The sequence below is a fragment of the Pinus tabuliformis genome, chromosome Q (assembly GCF_031772625.1).
Source record: "Pinus tabuliformis cultivar Carrire ecotype Pingquan chromosome Q, CPIR1, whole genome shotgun sequence".
In the NCBI taxonomy this organism is placed as follows: Eukaryota; Viridiplantae; Streptophyta; class Pinopsida; order Pinales; family Pinaceae; genus Pinus; species Pinus tabuliformis.
The window spans coordinates 976,874,044-976,894,037 of record NC_142296.1 but is presented as its reverse complement, the minus strand read 5'-3'; the positions used below and the strand labels follow the sequence as shown (position 1 = coordinate 976,894,037).

Genomic DNA, 19,994 nt, shown 5'->3' with positions numbered 1-19,994 from the left:
GTATTTTAGTTTGGAAAGTTTGCTATCACTACATTAAATTCTGGGAGTGTTGATTTTGCTGAAGCTTTAACTTGTCATTCTGTTGAATATGATTTTATATTTGGATTGAAAACTGACTGAATATTTGAAGTATCGTGTTTTGGCAGTATGTTGCATACGCAGATGGTTTGGTGAGGGCTTACAACATCCAGACATTTGCAGTTCATTATACTCTGCAGAGTGAGATCCAATATAAATGTCCTTTTATTAGCTTTGGAAGTACCTTGAAGTATATTGCCTGTGCAAAACTAGCAGTCTATTGATTTTCATATTTATTTGGATGATCTCCTGTTTTTGACTTTTCGCCCATAAGCTACAATTTGGGTTATTGTTTTGAGTTTAGATTATTTTTGCAGTTGATAATTCTATCAAGCTTATTGGAGCCGGAGCTTTTGCATTTCATCCAACTTTGGAGTGGGTTTTCATTGGTGATAGACGTGGAACTCTTCTTGCATGGGACGTATCAGTGCAAGCAAGACCTAATATGATTGGAATGTAAGTCTTCTTGAACAATCATTTTGAACTTTGTCAGTAGTGTGATTTCAGTAGGATTGATAAAGGCCCTTGTAGAAATAAATTTTGCAGGGCATGATGTATGTTGTGTATATATCTCCATTTATTTGGAGTTTCAAAATGTAAAAGTACAAGCTCTACCTGCTGGTTGCTGATAATGGTAACAGTCTCCAATATTTATCATCCGTCTCTTTGTACCAAAGTATTATAGCTATCGTCCTCACTGAACCCTGTTAGCTCAGTGTCCTTATGTTTATGTAACCTTGGACTTATTTGACTGAAGTGTTGCTCAGGGTCATGTTGTCATCCTTGGGAGATGCATCCCCACATCTCCCAGTCCCAGGGGACACATCCAACAAGGTACAGGATGTTGCCCCCAGCAAAACTCAAGGATGTCCCCTTGAAGCAGTTCAAAATTCTTATTTTTAACAGTATGATCCCATGTCCAATATTCTTATTTATAAGATTTCATCTGCATTATCTACGCCCAAAAAGCTGATTTATGGTCTGAATAGTATTTTCTGTGCTATGTGATCAGATACATGAATCTGTCCAGAAAGCTATCCACAGAGTCTGACCTGGATATTATATGGCCAGCTAGCTGATATAGAGGCTTCATCTGTGTATCTTATGTCCAGTAGCTGTACAGAGCTTGGATATGTGTTTGCCATTGTGTTGCAACATGCTAAAGAGATCCAACCCATTTTGTCTAGTCCCAAATATAGGCTGTACATCTACTAATTTTCCTCAAGATTGTAGTTCCCACAGTTGTGCACCATTCCCCCAATTTTTGGCAGATCCATATAGATGCTGAGGGCTTTTCAATTGTGTAGAGTTTGGTTTTACAGTTCGATCGTATGAATGCTGGCTTCTTAGTTTCACTTAAATTGCATAATGGTGAAGATTCTGTCCATACTGATCAAACTATAAAATCAGTCCTTAAAAGAGATTAAAACTGAGAATATTCTTTACGTATGTTAGTTAATACTCATTTAATAGTGTCATATTCTTTATGTCATATTCCAAATCTCTAGCAGGTTGTGTTTTGTTGATTGGAGATTTAATGTTCTTGTCCTTTGTTTCTGATTATTGGTTTGTGCCCTTTGTTTATTTGGACATTCATGAGAAATGGATCACTATATAATTTGTCATTATCTTCTAGTACTTTATAGGTTGAAAAATTGGAGCTATTGGCTAGTGCCCATTTTAGGGACAAGTCCTCTTTTAATGATTTAGGGTCAAAAACTTTTAGAGCTTGTTTGAGACATCAAATAACATTTCTGCAGTCAAATTTTTGCAAACTAAATTTTCAATGTCTCGGCACTATCCTACACATTGAGAGCTTTTCCAATGGTTACAAGTACCACCTCAATTGGAGTTCGCATGGGGATGTTATGCCTCTCGCAAGTTGACTTGTCTTGTTGACCACAATGGTATTGAGTGGATGGCATGTAGGCTCCCATTACTCACACAGATGGAGCTAGTAATGTGCGGTCTTTTAGGAAGATTCTAGAGGGTCTAAAACCCTAAACCTAATTGCGAGTTGAAGCATGCAAAAACCATAACCCTAACACTGGATGAATACTAGAACATTGTTAAGTTCTTGTTTGTTAGGAAAGGAAGGGGCTCCATTCTTATTGTATTGATTATTATTCTATGATGAATTAAAGCAAGGGAGTGGGATATTGGGGTATAGAGAAAGTATATGATTATATGGGCTATAGTGCCCATGGTAACTCCATACTTAGTTCACCTTTCTTTGTATTTGCATTTCATAACTTAGAAGAAAGTATAGGATTATGTATCAATGATATAGGCTATAGTGTCCATGGTAACTCCATACTTAGTTCATCTTTCTTTGTATTTGCATTTATAACTAAGAAGAAAATAGCAATGCATAGTCCTCACCTTCTAGCTGTGTTTTTCTCATATTGGGTTTTCCTAGGGTGCATCTTGTGTTCATTGTGTGGGTGGCATATAATTTTTTTTTAGCCTTTTTCATTTCAGTCTTAGTTTATTTTAGTATTTCATGCACTAAGCTAGTGATCTTAAATCCTAATCTTAAATAAAAGAGGGCATAACAAAGGTTTGTATAAACTTTTAAGATATGTTGTGACAAAATGTTCTAGTGGAATGTCCATGACTAATTTGTAGGAAACATCTAGTTTGGCTGTGTTCGATACCCAAAACGCCTAGAAACACCAAAACGGTATGAAACACCATTGAAATTTTATTCATCGTACTATATGACATTTCCAAATTTGGAAATGCCATATGGTATGGACACTGACATTTCCAACACATTTCATCCATTTCCAGTGATGTTTTGGGCACCTTTTGGAGCATGGGACTTACTGGGAAATATCGCCCTGTCCATGTCGATGAATTTTTAAGAGAAAACAGAGATAAGGGATTAAGCTTTAAGGTGATTGTTACTTTTGTAATTAGTGTTAATATTAAATTCTTAAAATAAAAGATGAATATCATATCTTTTGTAAAAGTTGACATTCTCCTTTATCTTACCTTATCTAAATATTGACATTCACCTCTAGCTTACCTTTTCTATCCTTCTACTAAATTTTTAACAGTACCCTTAATTGTTATAGGATATTTGAGAATGGTTCCAACCTTATCACACTTTATATGGAGAAAATAGAATTTCAAATCTCATTTAGAATTCAGCAAACTCTATAGTTTTCATGATTTCAGGTTAGGACAGATTGTAGCTTGTCTATTGGATTTTATCATGTATGAGGTATGGGATTGGCAGTAGTCAAGATCACTAAAATATGGGATTTTACATCATGTAATTATCTATGCGAGTTAATATAAACATGGGTTTCATTCTAAAATGTCATTTATGTGTATCATTCTTTTCTATGCTTTATTTTCTTGCAATATCATGTGTTATGAAAAAATCTATATAGCTATAATTTTCTTATTATCTTTTTAATATACTGCCCTTCAACTTGCATACCTATTTTGAGGGAATACATTTCTAGGCGTTTTCGTTGTAGAAACTTGTACTTGTTTCCACAATTTGTGCAACTAGGTTCATGGCCATTGACAAATCGTATTAGTATCAGACAACTTTTTTGGGGTTTTTGTGAGAAATTGCAGGATCTAGGATTTGGCATAAGAATTCTTAAAACCCTAGCCATGGTAGTTAATTACAATAACTATCCAAGGATGATTTGGAGAGATTCTCAAAGATGGAAGCACAAGGCCTTGACATATCTTGCAACATGACAATCCTCATGGACACTGTAGAGAGCAAGTTTGAACCTTTTGGGGAGTTTGGTAGCTCTAACTTAGAAACTGAGTTAGATGTGAAATATTAAGATAAAGACCCAAAAAGGGAGCTGAAAAATGAGCTAGAGAAAGAGAGACTAAGTTCCAACATCACTTCTTCCCATTCTTTGTTTAAAGTGGAAGTGAAAACGAACATCAAACCCTACCAAGGTGAGATTGACACTGTTAACATTAATCAATGATTGCAACAATGAGAATTCTATTTCAATGTTCATAATATATGAGAAGAGCAAAATATATTATTTTCTTGATTGAAGTTGTGTTGATGTTTCTGTAGTTTGTAGCATCGGGCGAACATTCTTCGACGGGTTCATGATGATTTGACTAGGGGGGATGATACATTCACCCATGGGGCCATGCTAATTTGGCTAGGGTTGAATGGCCCATGGTAGTCTTTCTCCCATTAGTCTTGGTGTTTGGCTTAGGGAGATTGGCCCAGAGTACTTGCATTACCTACTTAGAGATGGGGTGATCTATTTTTTATAGAGCAGGTTTGATTTGTTTATTAATGTGGGCTTTCTCCCAGTAGTGGAATAAAAATTCTAATCTAATGTTGAGTTGTAATGTAGGCTCATTAAGTGAAGGGGTTTCTTGTGATGAGGGGATTCTTAATGGGTCCACTCAACATTAAAGCTCCTTATAAATAGACGTGCATGTGAGGAGACACTACATCAACATAGAAAACTCATTTTCATTTTTTCTAGTGGAGGAGAAATTTCAGCTAAGGAGAAATCTGTTCTTCATCATTTCACTTATGCTCTTGGAGGCCGCACATGCGAAAGTTTGACCAAGTCTAACTAATGAAATTTGTACAACTGCACGTGTGAAACATTGACCACAATTTGACCACAGGCTGCACATGCGAGCGTTGACCACAGGCCGCACGTGCGAGCGTTGACCGCTGGTTGTACTTTGACCATAGGTCGCGTTGTCGCCTAAAGTGTACACCTAAGGCACAACGCTTAGAGTAGGGGTTGTCATTTTGATCCCTACTCACTCTGTTTAGACTCTCTCCTAGCTAAGTCAGGGGGGTAGTCCCTAAGAATGAATGATGGAGGAAAACTTGTTGAAGCAAAAAGTCCAGGAGATCTAAGGGTAAGGAATTGTTATTAGTGTAACTCGATTATGATTAGAGCAAGTGTGAATATTTTTGAGCAATATGTTTTAAGATGGATTCAATTAGGTTAAATGAGGCAAATATAAGATAAATATGATAGACTTGTGCCTTAACAATGCTCAATGATAATTAAGGATATTTGCAAATAGATGTCTCAAGTCACAATAATAACAATGTCGCAGAAAAGTTAGACAAATGAAATGCAAATCTAAGCTAGGTGAAATGCAATGTCTTGGTTACTTTTAGTTAAATGTGATAGACTTGTGGCTTAACAATGCTCAATGATAATTAAGGAAATTTGCAAAGAGATGTCTCAAGTCACAATAATAACAATGTCACAAGAAGAAAAGTTAGACAGATGAAATGCAAATCTAAGCTAGGTGAAATGCAATGTCTTGGTTACTTTTAGTTAAATGCCTAGTGGAGATGAATCCTTCTTCTCAATTGTTTTGAAGTTAGTCACAAACACAAGTTGTAGACAGAAGCTTCGGGGAAGAAGGCTAAGGCCTCATTAACGATACCTCCCCTTGCTTCTAACCACCCAAGTGCCTTCGTTCCTACAAGGGATTGCCCACAAGAGAACTGCAAGGTCACCTGTGTTAACCGTGAATGGGGTCTAACTTCTCAAATTGGAAAGTGAAGAAGGTGTCCCTATCTTTCTTACAACCAAGCTTATGCTTGGAGGTTAATTTTAGGATGCAAATGATATTCATAATGCAAAAACGGGATATCAATGCTTCAATGAGAGACAATAGTATCAAGGCTTTTCCAAATGAGAAAATTCCAATATGCTTGTAATCACAATGAGATGTACTTCAAAAGAACAAGGTTACTAGCTTATATGATCAAATGGAATGACAAGAACAACTCAATGAAACAATGATATTAAAATGACAATTAGATGTTAGAGCAAAACCACAAATGCCTTACTAGAAAATAGTGTAATTATTAGATGTTCTTACTTATTAGATAGTTGAACAAGCAAGAAATTATAGAAATGTCACACTTATAATATAGGAAATGAGAATGCTAACAGTGATTTCAAAGTTACTTTAGATCATCAATTTAAATAAGACAAGCAACTTAGAAGATGCAATAAAGTGAATTATGCAACAATTAGCTCCAAAATCTCTGCAGCCTAGGGAAAATTTATACCAAATGTTTCAAATTGAAGATTTTGCTCAAAAAAATGGTGAAAACCCCTTGAAAAACTGTAATAAATCTCTGAAAAAATTTAGGGCTAGTCTCCAAATATAAGCCTGCAAAAACGTCAAAGTTTTAAAGGGTTGAGAAACAAGGCTCAAAAAAGGGTCTGCGGCCCTAGCTGGCTTGCGTGGAGAGCCTGCGGCCTAGTTAACATGTAGCAAAAAATTCATTTCCAACTCTAGAACAGACCTAGAAACCCTAGCCATCTAAGGCAACAAAAGAACAGTTTCAAAAAATTTGGCCCTTTTTAAAAAAATTTTGTTCTCCTCTTCATACCTGTAATGGTAAATTAACACGGACCCAAAAAATATATACAAAAATAGATGGAGCTATGCATAAGGTTAGGGGAACAATATACACAAGATCTATTTACAATCTATATACAAATTTACAATGATAATATCTCTTTAAATAACAGATCTATCTATGAAAGAACTTAAAATGAGTAAGATAAACTTTTAAATGAGTGATCTTGGTTGAGTAAAAGACAAGAAACCCCCTTCACAGATGTTCTTATAAAGAGCTCTTGAGAAGTCCCACCATGGGTTCGTTAGCCTTCATGCTCAAGTAGTTGGTTGGTTCAGCTAAAACTTCCCCAAGTTTCTGAGATCTGATTCAAAAGATATTTCTACGAACAGTCGAGAAATTTGTTAGATCCAAATGGGATTGATTCACACAATAAAAGGGAGATCTAAGGGTTTAACCGAAAACCAATAGATTTGCCCAATCATCAATGCTTACTCAACCCAAATAACAGTGCAAGATACCTGTACTCTGATAAATCCCAAAGGCATATGATAATAACAACATTTAAAATTCAATAGAAAATCAAGCACAAAACCAGAATAAATTTACCATGAATAGCTGAAGACATACACACATGGCTTTGCCTACAAAGACCTTTTACTTTATTAGTATAAAAAAATTACAGAGCTTCTAGAGCCAATTACACCATCAAAAGATTTTTACAATGAGGAGCCTCAGGCTCAAAATTGGGAGTTCTAGATCCCCTCCAAGTGGAAAATGACTAGGTCCAAGAAGTTGAATGGATATTGGTGGCCACCTGCCCAAGGTTACTTGGGAGCGGGAGTGAGAGTGACATTTTCAGAAGCTCCCAGTTTGGGAGCGATTCCAAGGGCGTTTTTTAATATAATATATATATTTTTTATTTTTATTTTTATATTTTGATGCATATATGTCAACAAAAGCATGTAGAATGATGAATTAGATATAAAAAGCATAAAAAACATAGATTGAACCATATAACAACAATCATCTAGAAGTTATAATCTTCATCAACCATGTCCACAAGTTAGTAACATACAACATATTGAGTCTCATGATTCATCAATCTTAAAGTTTCAAGCTTTCAAAATTCAATATATAACATTTATCATAATTGATCACCAAAGTTGTACTTGTAAGCTAAGTGTAACCATTACAACAAAGAATATCTAACATGAAATGAAACAACTTTCAACTTTCATGAAGCATCATATTCATAATTCATTACCAATGAGTTATAATTGCCAACTTCAAACTTAAAGTGTCATATATTGTTTACAAAAGTATCATAATAAATATGAAAGAGTCAATAGTTGTTAAAACTGCTAGAAACTAGAAAAGACAAGTAAATCTATCATCTACAACATCCTCTTGCCACCATGAGAAATGTCTAATTTCTAAGCAGGTCGTGGTGGTCTTCTAGGAGTCTCCTCCCGCACAGTGCCACTACCAGAACCAGAAGGCACATGCCCTCCACGTGAGGATGTACATGGAGGCGGCGACAAAAAAGGAACAAGACTTGGAACTCAAGCACTGGTACTGCCACTGGATGGTGGGGCTGGCATGGTTGTTGTTGCTTCATCTTCATCTCTCATAAGTTCTGCTTCCAGATCTTCAAGATGTATAGTGCCATCCTACTAATTATCGTCCTCTGGGTGGTTGTCCCAAATTTTATATGTTGGATCTTCATAAGCCCGATCACAATAATGACTCAACAACCTCAAGTTGTAGAGCACATAAACCAAGGTTTCTTCTCACATTATGTATGAAGCTGTAGATGCTCCAACACCTCTTTGCAAAAGAAGTATTTACAACCTGTGAGAGAACATTTTTTGGCAATTTTGGCAAAAGTCCCATGCCACCATATGCTTCCCATCATATGAGAGCATCAAATCTGTCTCTATCTTCCATTGCATGCAAAGAACCAAACAAATCAGTGCAACTGAAGTATCTGCCTAATTCAAGACGCAGATTAGCACACTCCTCCCTGTTAGGTACCAACTTGTCTAATGCTTGCATATATCCTGTATGGGGTTTGACCCTAACCGCACCCCTAGGTGCAGGTTGGCCCAACCAAGATGGAGAGTAGTATTTTGGCATAAGGATATACGCCAAGGCATGTAGTGGAACATTAAGTTTATTCCACTGTGTACACACACAATTGTGAATCAATGTATACAAGTTGGGATCATCTTTCTGAACAATATCTTTTATTTGCCCCAACATGGTATCCATCTACTCATACACCTCCCCAATCACTGGTTTATCTGTATCTGCAAAACGAATCATGTTATAAATGGGCTTGGTGAATTCCAATACTTGCCTCACATGTGCCCAAAATAGACCATCAAGAGCAGTCTCCTCCACCTATTCAAAACCTTGCTTGTCAGCTGCATTTGTAGCCCTTTCCTTTAATACCTGCCAGTGTGGACTTGATACCATGCTAGCCAATGACTCTCTTACCTTCAAAAGGCACCCGAAGGTGAGGTAATAGCTAGCAAATTTAGTCTTTGCAATCTTCAACAACTCCAATCTTGAGTGATTGTGGAAAAGCCCATGGGTATTGTTGTGATTTGTAATAAATTCTATCATTTGTTTTCCTCTCTTGTGCAAATTACTAATCCATTTGTATTGTTGCAGAGCGCGGGCGCTCCCCCACAACCTAAGTCACATGACATGAGGACGCGAGACACGGAGGACACGTAAATAGGAGTATTCGACACGAGACACAACAACCCTGGAAACAAGACACGAGGGACATGTTTTATATATATATATTAAAAATACTGAAATATAGTGCTTGGTCCATATAGATATGAATCATGGTGATATCTATTTAATATTTAGTATACACTATTTACTATTTAGTAATTTACTAGTTAGTTTATTAATTTACTACATCAATGATGTTCACAGTTCAATGTTCATTGTTCATGTTATAATTTTTGTTATTAACTTCAAACAAGTTTGGTCATGTTCAAACTTCACATAATGTAGTTTATGAACTATAAATTTATATGTGTTCAAACTTCATTGTTGACCAGAGTGTTAATCGAGCTTTCCCTTCCTTTAGACCTCAAAGGTGTAGTGAGCAATGAGCACATGACGTGGAGCTGGGATTTTTATTTCAACACATGATCTATACATGGTCACTCGTGTATAATTAAGTTAAGTTTCGTAGACTATAACACAACTTACAAGAAATTTAAGTGATCCAAACTCTCAACAAAGCATGCGAACGCTCGTCTCTTGCATCTCCAGGTCTGGGTTGATTTGAAGTTGTGAGCATTGCGCTCGAATCTGATGGAATTCCTCACACTGCACAACAAATTGGATTCCAACGACGAGCAAACTCAACTTGGGTGGTGAACAATGACAAAAAAACTCCAAAAATTAACCATGTTGCAGGTTTTAAATGTCACTTTTCATGGGACACATGTCCTAAGAACCAAAAACGTTAGGGCACGTTTTCGACACGTCCAAAACACGTGTCTCGATTGGAGGACACGAAGAAAAACGTTTTCGACACATTTTAGGGCGGTTTTTGTGTCCGACACGTAAAATACGAGACACAAGACCCTGAGGGACGTGTCCTGTGACTTAGCCGCAACCCTGCACTTGCCTATTCCACCTAGTCCTCCTTTCGGTTTCATCTGTTTCTTTGTTTACTACAACATTTACTATTTTTAGTAGTTTTTAGGGTCCTGAACTTTCGAAGCAGTGTTGACCCCCTAAAGGACATTTTCTTGAGGTCTACAATAGGCCCGTAGCTTGCTGCGAATCCTGTAGTATTCAGAGAGATATTTCCAACAAGGTATTGCATGCGCCAAACAGAGATAATATGACCAAGTTATGACCTCGCGAAGTTGGTTGCCCAACTAACCCCAATGAGGCCCACAAACTCTTGGCTTTCCATCTCCTAGGGTTAGGGTTTTCCCTTGTTGTTCAATAATAAATAGACCCTTGAGCCTAATTTTAACACAATTCAAAGGCATGTAGTTGCCACATCTCCTCTCAGAGATAAGTTACCATCGCCTGAGCTAGTTTATTTCCATTCTGTTTGTAAGCTTATTTCAATATTTGATATTAATGAAATGAAGTGTTATTTCTGCTGCATCTGTATTTATGGTTATATCTTTAATTTGTTGTGTTCATGTTTAAGTTCAGATCAGTGGTATTAGAGCGGTCTGCTCTTTCTCTATTTTTCTTTGCATGTCCCCAACGACGTCAGGATATATGGAGTTAGGGCTTGAACTAGTTGAACCTTTGCAAGACTAGCCTCGCAAAACCCGATGGCCTCCCATGGCGGGAGAGAAGAAAGATGAGGGGGCAAGAGATCCTTTCAAAATCTTGCTCGAAGAAGCCCTTGAGTGACAGAGGAACGAGATGATGGACGACTTTGCCCAGATCCTTCAGTGGCTACCCAAAGGCGACACATCTTCTTCCAGCAGCTACTCTGGAAGCACCACACCCTTCAAGGTACAACTTAACTTTGACATCCCCATACTTGAAGGCTAGTTAGATGTAGACACCGTAGATAAATGGTTGAATCTGTTAGAAGGATATTTTTCTCTTCATTATTTTTCCAGCAGGGAAAAGGTTACTTTTGCACTTCTCAAAGCCGCTCCCACGTCAAGGATTGGTGGGAAACCTACTGTGAGAAGAAGGACAAAAGTACACCCTCACTATTTTCAGCTGCACGCACTTAGAATTCGTTTCGGGACGCCATCAAGGAGCAGTACTACCCTGTCGGGAGCTATGAGGATAAATACATAAAGTGGACCATGCTGCGGCAAGGAAGGGACCAAGACATGTTAGAGTTTACCAATGTTTTTCATACCCTTCGCACGAAGTTGGGTATCAAGGATTCTAAGCGACATTTGGTACTCAAGTACCACGACTGTCTACACAGGTACATCCAGGATGAGATGGAGTTCTTGGACATCTCCTCGCTCGACACGGTGTATTGATACACTGTCAAGATTGAGCAGAAGTTGAAACATATGAAGCGCGACTTGGGACCTGCGAATCCAAAGCAAGGGAAAGGTGCCCCCAAACCGCAGAGCAAAGGACAAAGCCAAGGCGAGGCGACGCAGGACAACCCGTTGAAGCCGCAAGCAAAGAACAACACCACAAAGAAAAAGAAGGAAACGAGAAAGTGGTGTGAGTTCCATAAGAGCTCCACTCACAACACAAGTGGGTGTCGGGCCAAGCAGTCACTGGTGGCCGATTTGAAGGTTTCCGAATCAACACATGCGCAGCCGTACGCCATCGTGTGGCTTCACAAAGGACTAGATCTCCACGTCAGCTAGCATTGCCACCTTCCCTACAACATCAAGCCCTTCACAGATGAGGTACTGTGTGATGTTGCTCCTCTTGAAATTTGTGATGTATTATTCGGACAACCATACTTGTGGAAGCAGCATGCTGTATATGAGTTTAGATCTCGCTCTGTGATTATTACTTTGGGAAATAAGTTATACATGATGTCAGAGGTAGCCCCGCCTTCCGCCATCTCTTTGATCATTGCAAAGCAAAGCAATAAGATCATTTCATAGACCAGGAAATTTGTTTTTCTTATGATTCTCCCTTAGGGAAAGAAGAAGACTGTGGCGACGACTTTTAGACAGGGCTTCTGCGCACAAAAACAACAGATGGACAAGGTTGTGGAGGAGTATAGGGACATTTTCGCCTCACCTACGGGGGTACCTCTGCACTGTCAGGTCAAGCACTCCATCGATTTGACCCCGGGCGTGCCGCTACCCAATGGACCGATCTATCGACACTCTGTTCTAGAGAACGATGAGATCAAGAGGTAGATTTAGGAGCTGTTGCAGAAAGGGCACATCAGGCCAAACTCATCACCTTGTGGGAGCCCGATTGTATTGGTACAGAAGAAGGACGAGACCTGGAGACTCTGTATTGACTATCAGGGGCTAAACAAGATCACTGTTCAGATAGGTACCCAATCCCACAGATTAATGACCTTCTGGATTAGCTCAAGGGGGCCAAATATTTCAACAAGATTGACTTGAAGTTTGGGTATCACCAGGTGCCTATCGAACCCTTCGATGTTTGTAAGATTGCCTTCAAATCCAAGGAGGGCCTTTTCGAATGGTTGGTGATGCCTTTTGGGTTGACGAATGCCCCCTCAACCTTCATGAGATTGATGGACGATATCTTGCAACCTTTCATCAATGCATTTATGGTGGTGTATTTAGATGACATTTTGATCTTCAGCCAGAGTTGGGAAGAGCACCTCCACCATATTTGACAGGTCCTCCAAACCCTGCGACAACACAAGTTGTGTGCCAATTTGAAGAAATGCACTTTTGGCATGACCCAGGTTCAATATTTGGTGTACATCATTGATGAGCAGGGTGTGCATGTGGACCCAGCCAAGTTACAAGTCATTCGAGATTGGCCAGCCCCAACCACTCTAATAGAGCTCCGCAACTTTTTGGGTCTCGCCAATTTCTACTGCAGGTTCGTGTTGGTATTTTCTCATATCACTTGGCCTTTAAGTCAAGTCACCAAGGGCGGAGTGAAAGCAAAGTTCTTTTGGTCTGGAACCCAACAACAGGCGTTTGCTGAGTTGAAGCATCGCCTCCCCTTTGCACGAGTGCTCATGTTACTAGACCTACAACAACCATTTGAGATTGAGACAGATGCCTTCAACTATGCTATTGGTGTAGTTCTTACTCAGCGGGGGCATCCAATGGCTTACCACAGTGAGACACTTCTAGACACAGTCCGAAAGTATCCCACCTATGACAAAGAAATGTATTCCATTGTGCAGGACTGCCGTCAATAGAAACACCACATTTTGGGGAAGGAAATGGCCATCCACACAGACCACCGACACCTGAAATTCATACAGACACAAGGGAAGTTGCAAAACGATCGCCATCAGAAATGGTCCACATACTCGCAACAATTCCATTTGAACATTAAGTACAAGAAGGGCAACACCAATAATGTTGCAAACTGCCTCACTTGACCACTAGTGATGTTGCTGATCACTGTGTCCAACTCTTGTGGGCATGAGACTTCGGGATGGCCGCATCTTTACAAGAGCGATCCAGAATTCGGCAGCACATACTAGACACTCTTGGAAGGTAAGCAAGTTCCAAATTTTCACCTCCAGGATGCACTGTTATGCCACTTGGGACACATTTATGTACCCTCAAGTGAGCGTGCTAAGATGATTTGGGAGGCGCACTACAGTCGGGTCGCTGGACATTTCGAAATAGAGAAAACAATGGCAGTACTGCAGTAATGTTTTTATTGGCCGAGCCTTTGTCAGGATGTTGGGAAATACATTAGATCCTGCACTGCCTGCGCCATTGCCAAACCAACCATCAAGAAGCAAGGCCTATATACTCCTCTACCTACTCCTAGTCGACCTTGGAAATCCATCTCCATGGATTACATGTCGGGCCTTCCTTCTACTAAGCACGACAATGACTGTGTTTTTGTAGTCATTGAAAGATTCTCTAAGATGGTCATTATGGTGGCCTGCAAGCAGAGTATCGCAACAGAGGCCACTGCTAAGCTCTTCTTTGAGAGAGTGTGGGTACACTTTGTGATCCCATAGTCCATTGTCTCAGATCGGGACAACAGATTCCTAAGTTCATTTTGGTCAAGTCTCTGGTCGATGTTAGATACCAAACTTACTAAGTCCACGACTTTCCACCCCCAAAATGATGGCCAAACAGAGGTTGTCAACAGGATGATCGTACACATTCTGCGCATGTACAACTTGAAGCATCCAGCCACATGGGATGAAAGCCTCCCCTATGTCTAGCATAACTAAAACAAAGCTCTCCGTAGCTCAATGGGCCACAACCCCTTTCAGGTAGGGCTGGGATTTCAGCCATTATGTCTGATTGATGTGGCCATACCATTTGTAGCTACTCAAGAAGATTCGACTCACGTCTAGTCCGAAGTCGACAGGGCTAACAACTTCATTGAGCACATTCAACACATCCGCCAGCAGGTCCATGATATATTGGACATAGACAATGATAAGTACAAGCAACGCCATGATCAGCACCAGGTACCGCACAAGTTCTAGGTGGGCGACAAAGTTTGGCTACATTTGCAGAAGGAGCACCTCGCTGGACCCCAGCGCAAGATTCACCTGCTCTGATATGGGCCATACACCATCACCATGCTATAGGGGACAATGCCTTCGAGCTCAGTATTCCACTGTTCCTTGGTCTGCACCCAGTGTTCAATGTAGACCGCCTTCGACCATACTTTCCACCATTGCTGGACACATCCGACATTGCAAAACAACTCACACCAACAAAGCTAAACCCATTGCATGGAACATGCCACAACTGATCAGATCATGGACATGCAGATCAAGAACACTCACCAACAGAGGATCCAACTATATCGAGTTGTCAAAGTAGGCCAACTCCTTCACCAGGGCAAGTGGTTCACCAGGGACCAAGTTCAACAGAAATTTCCTCACCTCATGGAGGCTCTGCATGCAATGGGGACCATTGCTTCGTAAGGAGGGAGGACTGATCCAGGTGGATATTGATGGCCACCCGCTTACTCCAGTTGGTTTCATCTGTTTCCTTGTTTATTGCAGCATTTAATATTTTTAACAGTTTTTCGGGTCTTGAACTTCTGGTGCAGTTTTGACCCCCTAAACGACGTTTTTTTGAGGTCCCCAACAGGCCCTTGCCTACGTGCTTATTGCATATCTTGTAATACTCGGAGAGATCTTTCCAATAAGGTATCGTACGTGCCAAACAGAGATAATATGACCAAGTTACGACCTCGAGAAGTTGGCTGGCCAACTAACCCCAACGAGGTCCACAAACTCTTGACTTTCCATCTCCTAGGGTTAAGGTTTTGGTTGTTTAGGGTTTTCCCTTGTTGTTCTAGGCCCTTGAGCCTCACATCTCTTCTCAAAGATAAGCTACCATCGCCCAAACTAGTTTATTTACATTCTGTTTGTAAGCTTATTTCAGTATTTGAAATTAATGAAATGAAGTGTTATTTCTGCTGCATCTCTGGATTTATGGTTATATCTATAATTTGTTGCGTTGCTGTTTAAGTATGGATCATCCTTGGAGAATAACAACTGCTAGATGCTTGATCCATGCTAGAGTTAAAATCTGTCCCTTGATCTGGATGAAGAAATTCGAATTCCAGAGGAAGATGGTTACAGGCATTCCAGAGCTCTAGGTAGAGCAGTGTTACTTGGGAGCGGAAGCGGGAGCGGGAGCGACCATTTTCAGAAGCTCCCGGTTTGGGAGCGAATCCCGGAGCGATTTTTAAAAAATATATATGTTTTTTATATTTTTTAATTTTTGATACATATATGTCAACAAAAACATGTAGAATGATGAAATAGACATAAAAAACATAAAAAAACATAAATTGATCATTGAACCATATCACATCAATCATCTAGAAATTATAATCGTCATCAACCTTAGTAAAATAATAAATTAAAATAACATTCAATTCAATAACATTTATCATCATTGATCACCAAAGTAACAAGTTGTACTTGTAAGCCAAGTTTAACCATTACAAGAAGTAATATCAAAGATATTTCTAAGTCCTAACTTCTAACTGTTAACATGATATGAAATGTTAAAAATTTATAAAATGAAACATGAATAATGAGATGAAATGAAACAACTTTAGTCTTTCACAAAGCATCATATTCATAATTCACAATCATTACCAATGAGTTATAATTGCCAAGGCCCAACTTCAAACTTCAAATTTTCATTGTCACAGTGATATAATGTTTACAAAAAATATCATAATGTCATAATGATATGAAAGAGTCAAGAGTCAAGGACTCAAAACTCAACACTGAACAGTTATGAAAACTAAAGTGACAAGTCTAATAGAAACTAAAAAAGACAAGTAAACTGTAAATCTACAAGTGGCCCTTGCCACGAGAGTCTCCAGGAGTATAAGTAGGTCGTGGCGGTCTTCTAGGAGTCTCCCGCCCAGACCGACGACCAGAACTAGAGCCTCCACGCGAGGGTGTCGATGGAGGTGGCGACAGCAATGGAACAAGACTCGGGCCCCGAGAACTGCTACTGGATGGTGGAGGTGGAGGTGGCATGGCTGCTGCAGCTGCTTCAGCTTCATCCCGTACAAGCTCATCTTCTAGTTCTTCCATATGTACAATGCCATCCTCCAAATTGTCGTCCTCAGGGTGATTGTCCCAAATTTTATATGTGGGATCTTCATTAGCCCGATCACAGTAATGGCTCAACAACCTCAAATTGTAGTGCACATAAACCAAGCTTTCTGCTCGGTTTTCGTTGAGCCTGTTTCTTTTCACATTATGTATATAACTGTAGGTGCTCCAACACCTCTCTGCAGAAGAAGAATTTACAACCTGTGCAAGAACTTTCAATGCCAGTTTTCGCAAAAGTCCGTCGCCGCCATATGTTTCCCACCATGTGAGAGAATCAAATTTATCTTTGTCGTCCATTGCATGGAAGTTACCATACAAACCACTGCCAGTGAAGTATCTGCCTATTTCAAGGCGCACAGCTGCACATTCCTCCCTGTCAGGCACCAACTTTTCTAATGCATCCAGATATCCTTTAGTTACCTCTCGATCTAAATGGGGTTTGGTCCTAACACCACCCCCTGCTGCAAGTTTGCCCAACCAAGAATCTGAGTAGTATTTTGGCGTAAGGATATACGCCAAGCAATGTAGTGGAAGGTTAAGCCTTTTCCACCGTTCACACACACAATCGTGAATCAGATTGTACAAGTCGGGATCTCTGTTATTAACAATGTCTTTTATTTCCCCCAACATGGTATCCATTTGCTCATACACCTCGCCAATCACTGGTTTGTCTGTATCTGCAAACCGAATCATGTTATAAATTGGCTTGGTGAAATCCAATACCTGTCTCACAGTTGTCCAAAACTGCCCATCAAGAGCGGCCTCCTCCACCGTTTCAAAACCTGCAATGTCAGCTACATTTGTAGCCCTTTCCTTTAACACCTGCCAATTTGGACTTGATACCATGCTAGCTAAACCCTCTCTTACCTTCAAAAGGCGCCTGAAGGTGAGGTAATAGCTACCAAATCTAGTCCTCGCAATCTTCAACAACTCCAATCTCGAGTGACTGCGGAAAAGGCCATGGGTATTGCTATGATTTGTAATAAATTTTATCATTTTTTTTCCTTTCTTGTACAAATCACCAATCCATTGGTATTGTTCATTTTTGTTTTTGACAATATCATGCAACAGAAGGTTCAATGTGTGAACCAAACATCCAGACCAAAATATGTTCGGGTATCTATCCTCAATAATTGCTCCCGCTGCCTTACAATTAGGAGCATTATCAGTGATGACTTGGATGACATTGTATGGGCCAATACGCTCAATTGTTTCAAGCAATGCTTCTGCAATGTTGATAGCAGTCTTGAACTTGTCTGAGTAATCATGTGCAGCTAGAAAAATGGGACCACTTCGGGACACAGCAAGAACACTTATCAATGGCTTGCCTTTTACATTTGTCCATCCATCAGATACAATGGACACCCCATTGTCAGTCCAAGAACTTGTCATTTTATTCAAAGAATGTGATATTTTTGCTTTTTCATGATCAAGGCCAACAGTTCTTGCCTTGTCATACCCAGGGCTCTTGTATCCTTTAGGGGCATCATTTATGGCAGAAACCATTTCGTGCCAATAAGGTGAGCGTAGAACATTGAATGGTATCCCATTTGCATAGAGGAACCTGTAAATTTTTGAATCCACATCATTCCTACACCCCTCATCAAGGAAATCTGATATGGTTCTACGGCGTAAAGATGATGACCCTGAGCCTCCATGTCCATATCCATTGCCTTGGGAGGATGCTGAAGGAGTTCTTTGTGAGCTTTCAAAGAAACCCCTTGATCTTTTTGCTTTGTATTGGGCGTCCTCCTCTTCCTTTATGTATTTGGCTCTATCTGCTGTTGACACCGCGTCGCAAGTTCTGATTCCTATTTGTTTCTCTCCATCCCATGCCCTTTTCCCGCAAAGGTGTCTTCTCAAACGGGTGTATGAGCCTGTGTAATCAGTGTTGCAATGGGGGCAATGAAATTTAGTGGTTCCACCCCCTCTCCCTGTTTCAGCCCTCTGAACATATTTCCACAATGGAGTTTGGTCTTGTTTAGTTTTTTGACCCTCATGTTCACCTTCCTCCACATCCTCCTCACTGGGGTTTTCACCTATTTGACTTCCTCCGGCTTCTTCATCCACCTCTTCAGTTTCAGGCCCCCTCCGTTTCCTACTCTCCAACACCATAATAACCAGAAAAGGGACCAGGAAGAGGAAAATGCCAATAAAAATCCCCAGGTCCATCGTGTTTGATGTTTGTAGGGTTTGAGTCTTGAATCTGCAAATTAATTTAGTTTATTGGGATTAATTAATTTAATTTATTAATTTAATTTAAATTAATGATCTTTAAACTCAAACAGGTAAATTAAACTAAACAAACTAACTACCTAACCAACTAAACTAACTAAATGATTAAGTTACTTACCTCTGCAAGCTTGCTCCTCGCTCCTTGGCACTTGCTCCTCGCTCCTCAGCTCTGGCTCCTTGCTCCTCAGCTCTTGCTCCTTGCTCCTTTGCTCTTCCTCAGCTCTCCAGCTCAAGCTCAATCTCATTGAAATGATTTTTTTTTGGCCCATTGGGCTTATAAACCAAAAAAAATTAGTTAAATTTTTTTGTTTTTTCGGGTCCGGCGAAATTTTTTTCCCCGAACCGCTCCCGGATTTTTAAAATTCGCTCCCGGAGCGTTTTTTAATGCCCGGGAGCGATCAGGGAGCGATCGCTCCCCGATCGCTCCCGGGCATTAAAAAGCGCTCCGGGAGCGCGGGAGCGATTGCTCCCTGAAGCGCTCCCTCACAGACCAGGGAGCGCAAATTTTTTTACGGGAGCGCGCTCCCGAAAATCGCTCCCGTCCGGGAGCGATTTGGGGAGCGCGCTCCCGACCCGCTCCCGAGCCGCTCCCGCCCGGAGCGCGCTTCGGGAGCGGGTTCGAAGGGGGGGGGACAGTGAGGTAGAGTATGAGGGTGTTTGTAGGGGTTGTGCACTTTGCAAAAATGCTAAGAGATCTTTTCCGAGCAGTGATAGTAGGTCTAAGGGGATCTTGGATCTAGTACATTCATATGTATGTGGACCAATGAAAATATCATCTTTGGGTGGTTTCTTGTACTATGCGACATTCATTGATGATTTCTCTCGGAGGACATGGATCTACTTCATGGAAACCAAGGATGAAGTCTTCAACGGGTTCCAGGAGTTCAGGGCTCACATAGAGAAGTTGAGACGGAAGAAGATCAAGCTTTTGAGGTGTCAAATAATGGAGGAGAGTATACTTCCAAGGACTTCTATGATTTCTGCAAGGAGGCAGGGATACAGAGGGAGTTGATAGTTTCTTACAACCCTCAACAGAATGGGGTTGCTAAAAGGAAGGACAAGTCCATTATGGAGGCTGTTAGGGTGATGATTCATGATCAG

At 40.2% G+C, this 19,994-nt stretch overlaps 1 protein-coding gene across 1 annotated transcript in view; it reads left to right on the top strand.

The window, feature by feature from the left end:
* The window catches only part of LOC149222743 (Transducin/WD40 repeat-like superfamily protein), a 240,266-nt gene that overhangs the window by 96,704 nt on the left and 123,568 nt on the right, over positions 1 to 19,994 (top strand). The window contains exons 5-6 of the mRNA XM_089385608.1: positions 147 to 219; positions 396 to 534. Coding sequence (XP_089241734.1) covers positions 147 to 219; positions 396 to 534 — 212 coding nt within the window. The remainder of the gene's footprint in view (positions 1 to 146; positions 220 to 395; positions 535 to 19,994) is intronic.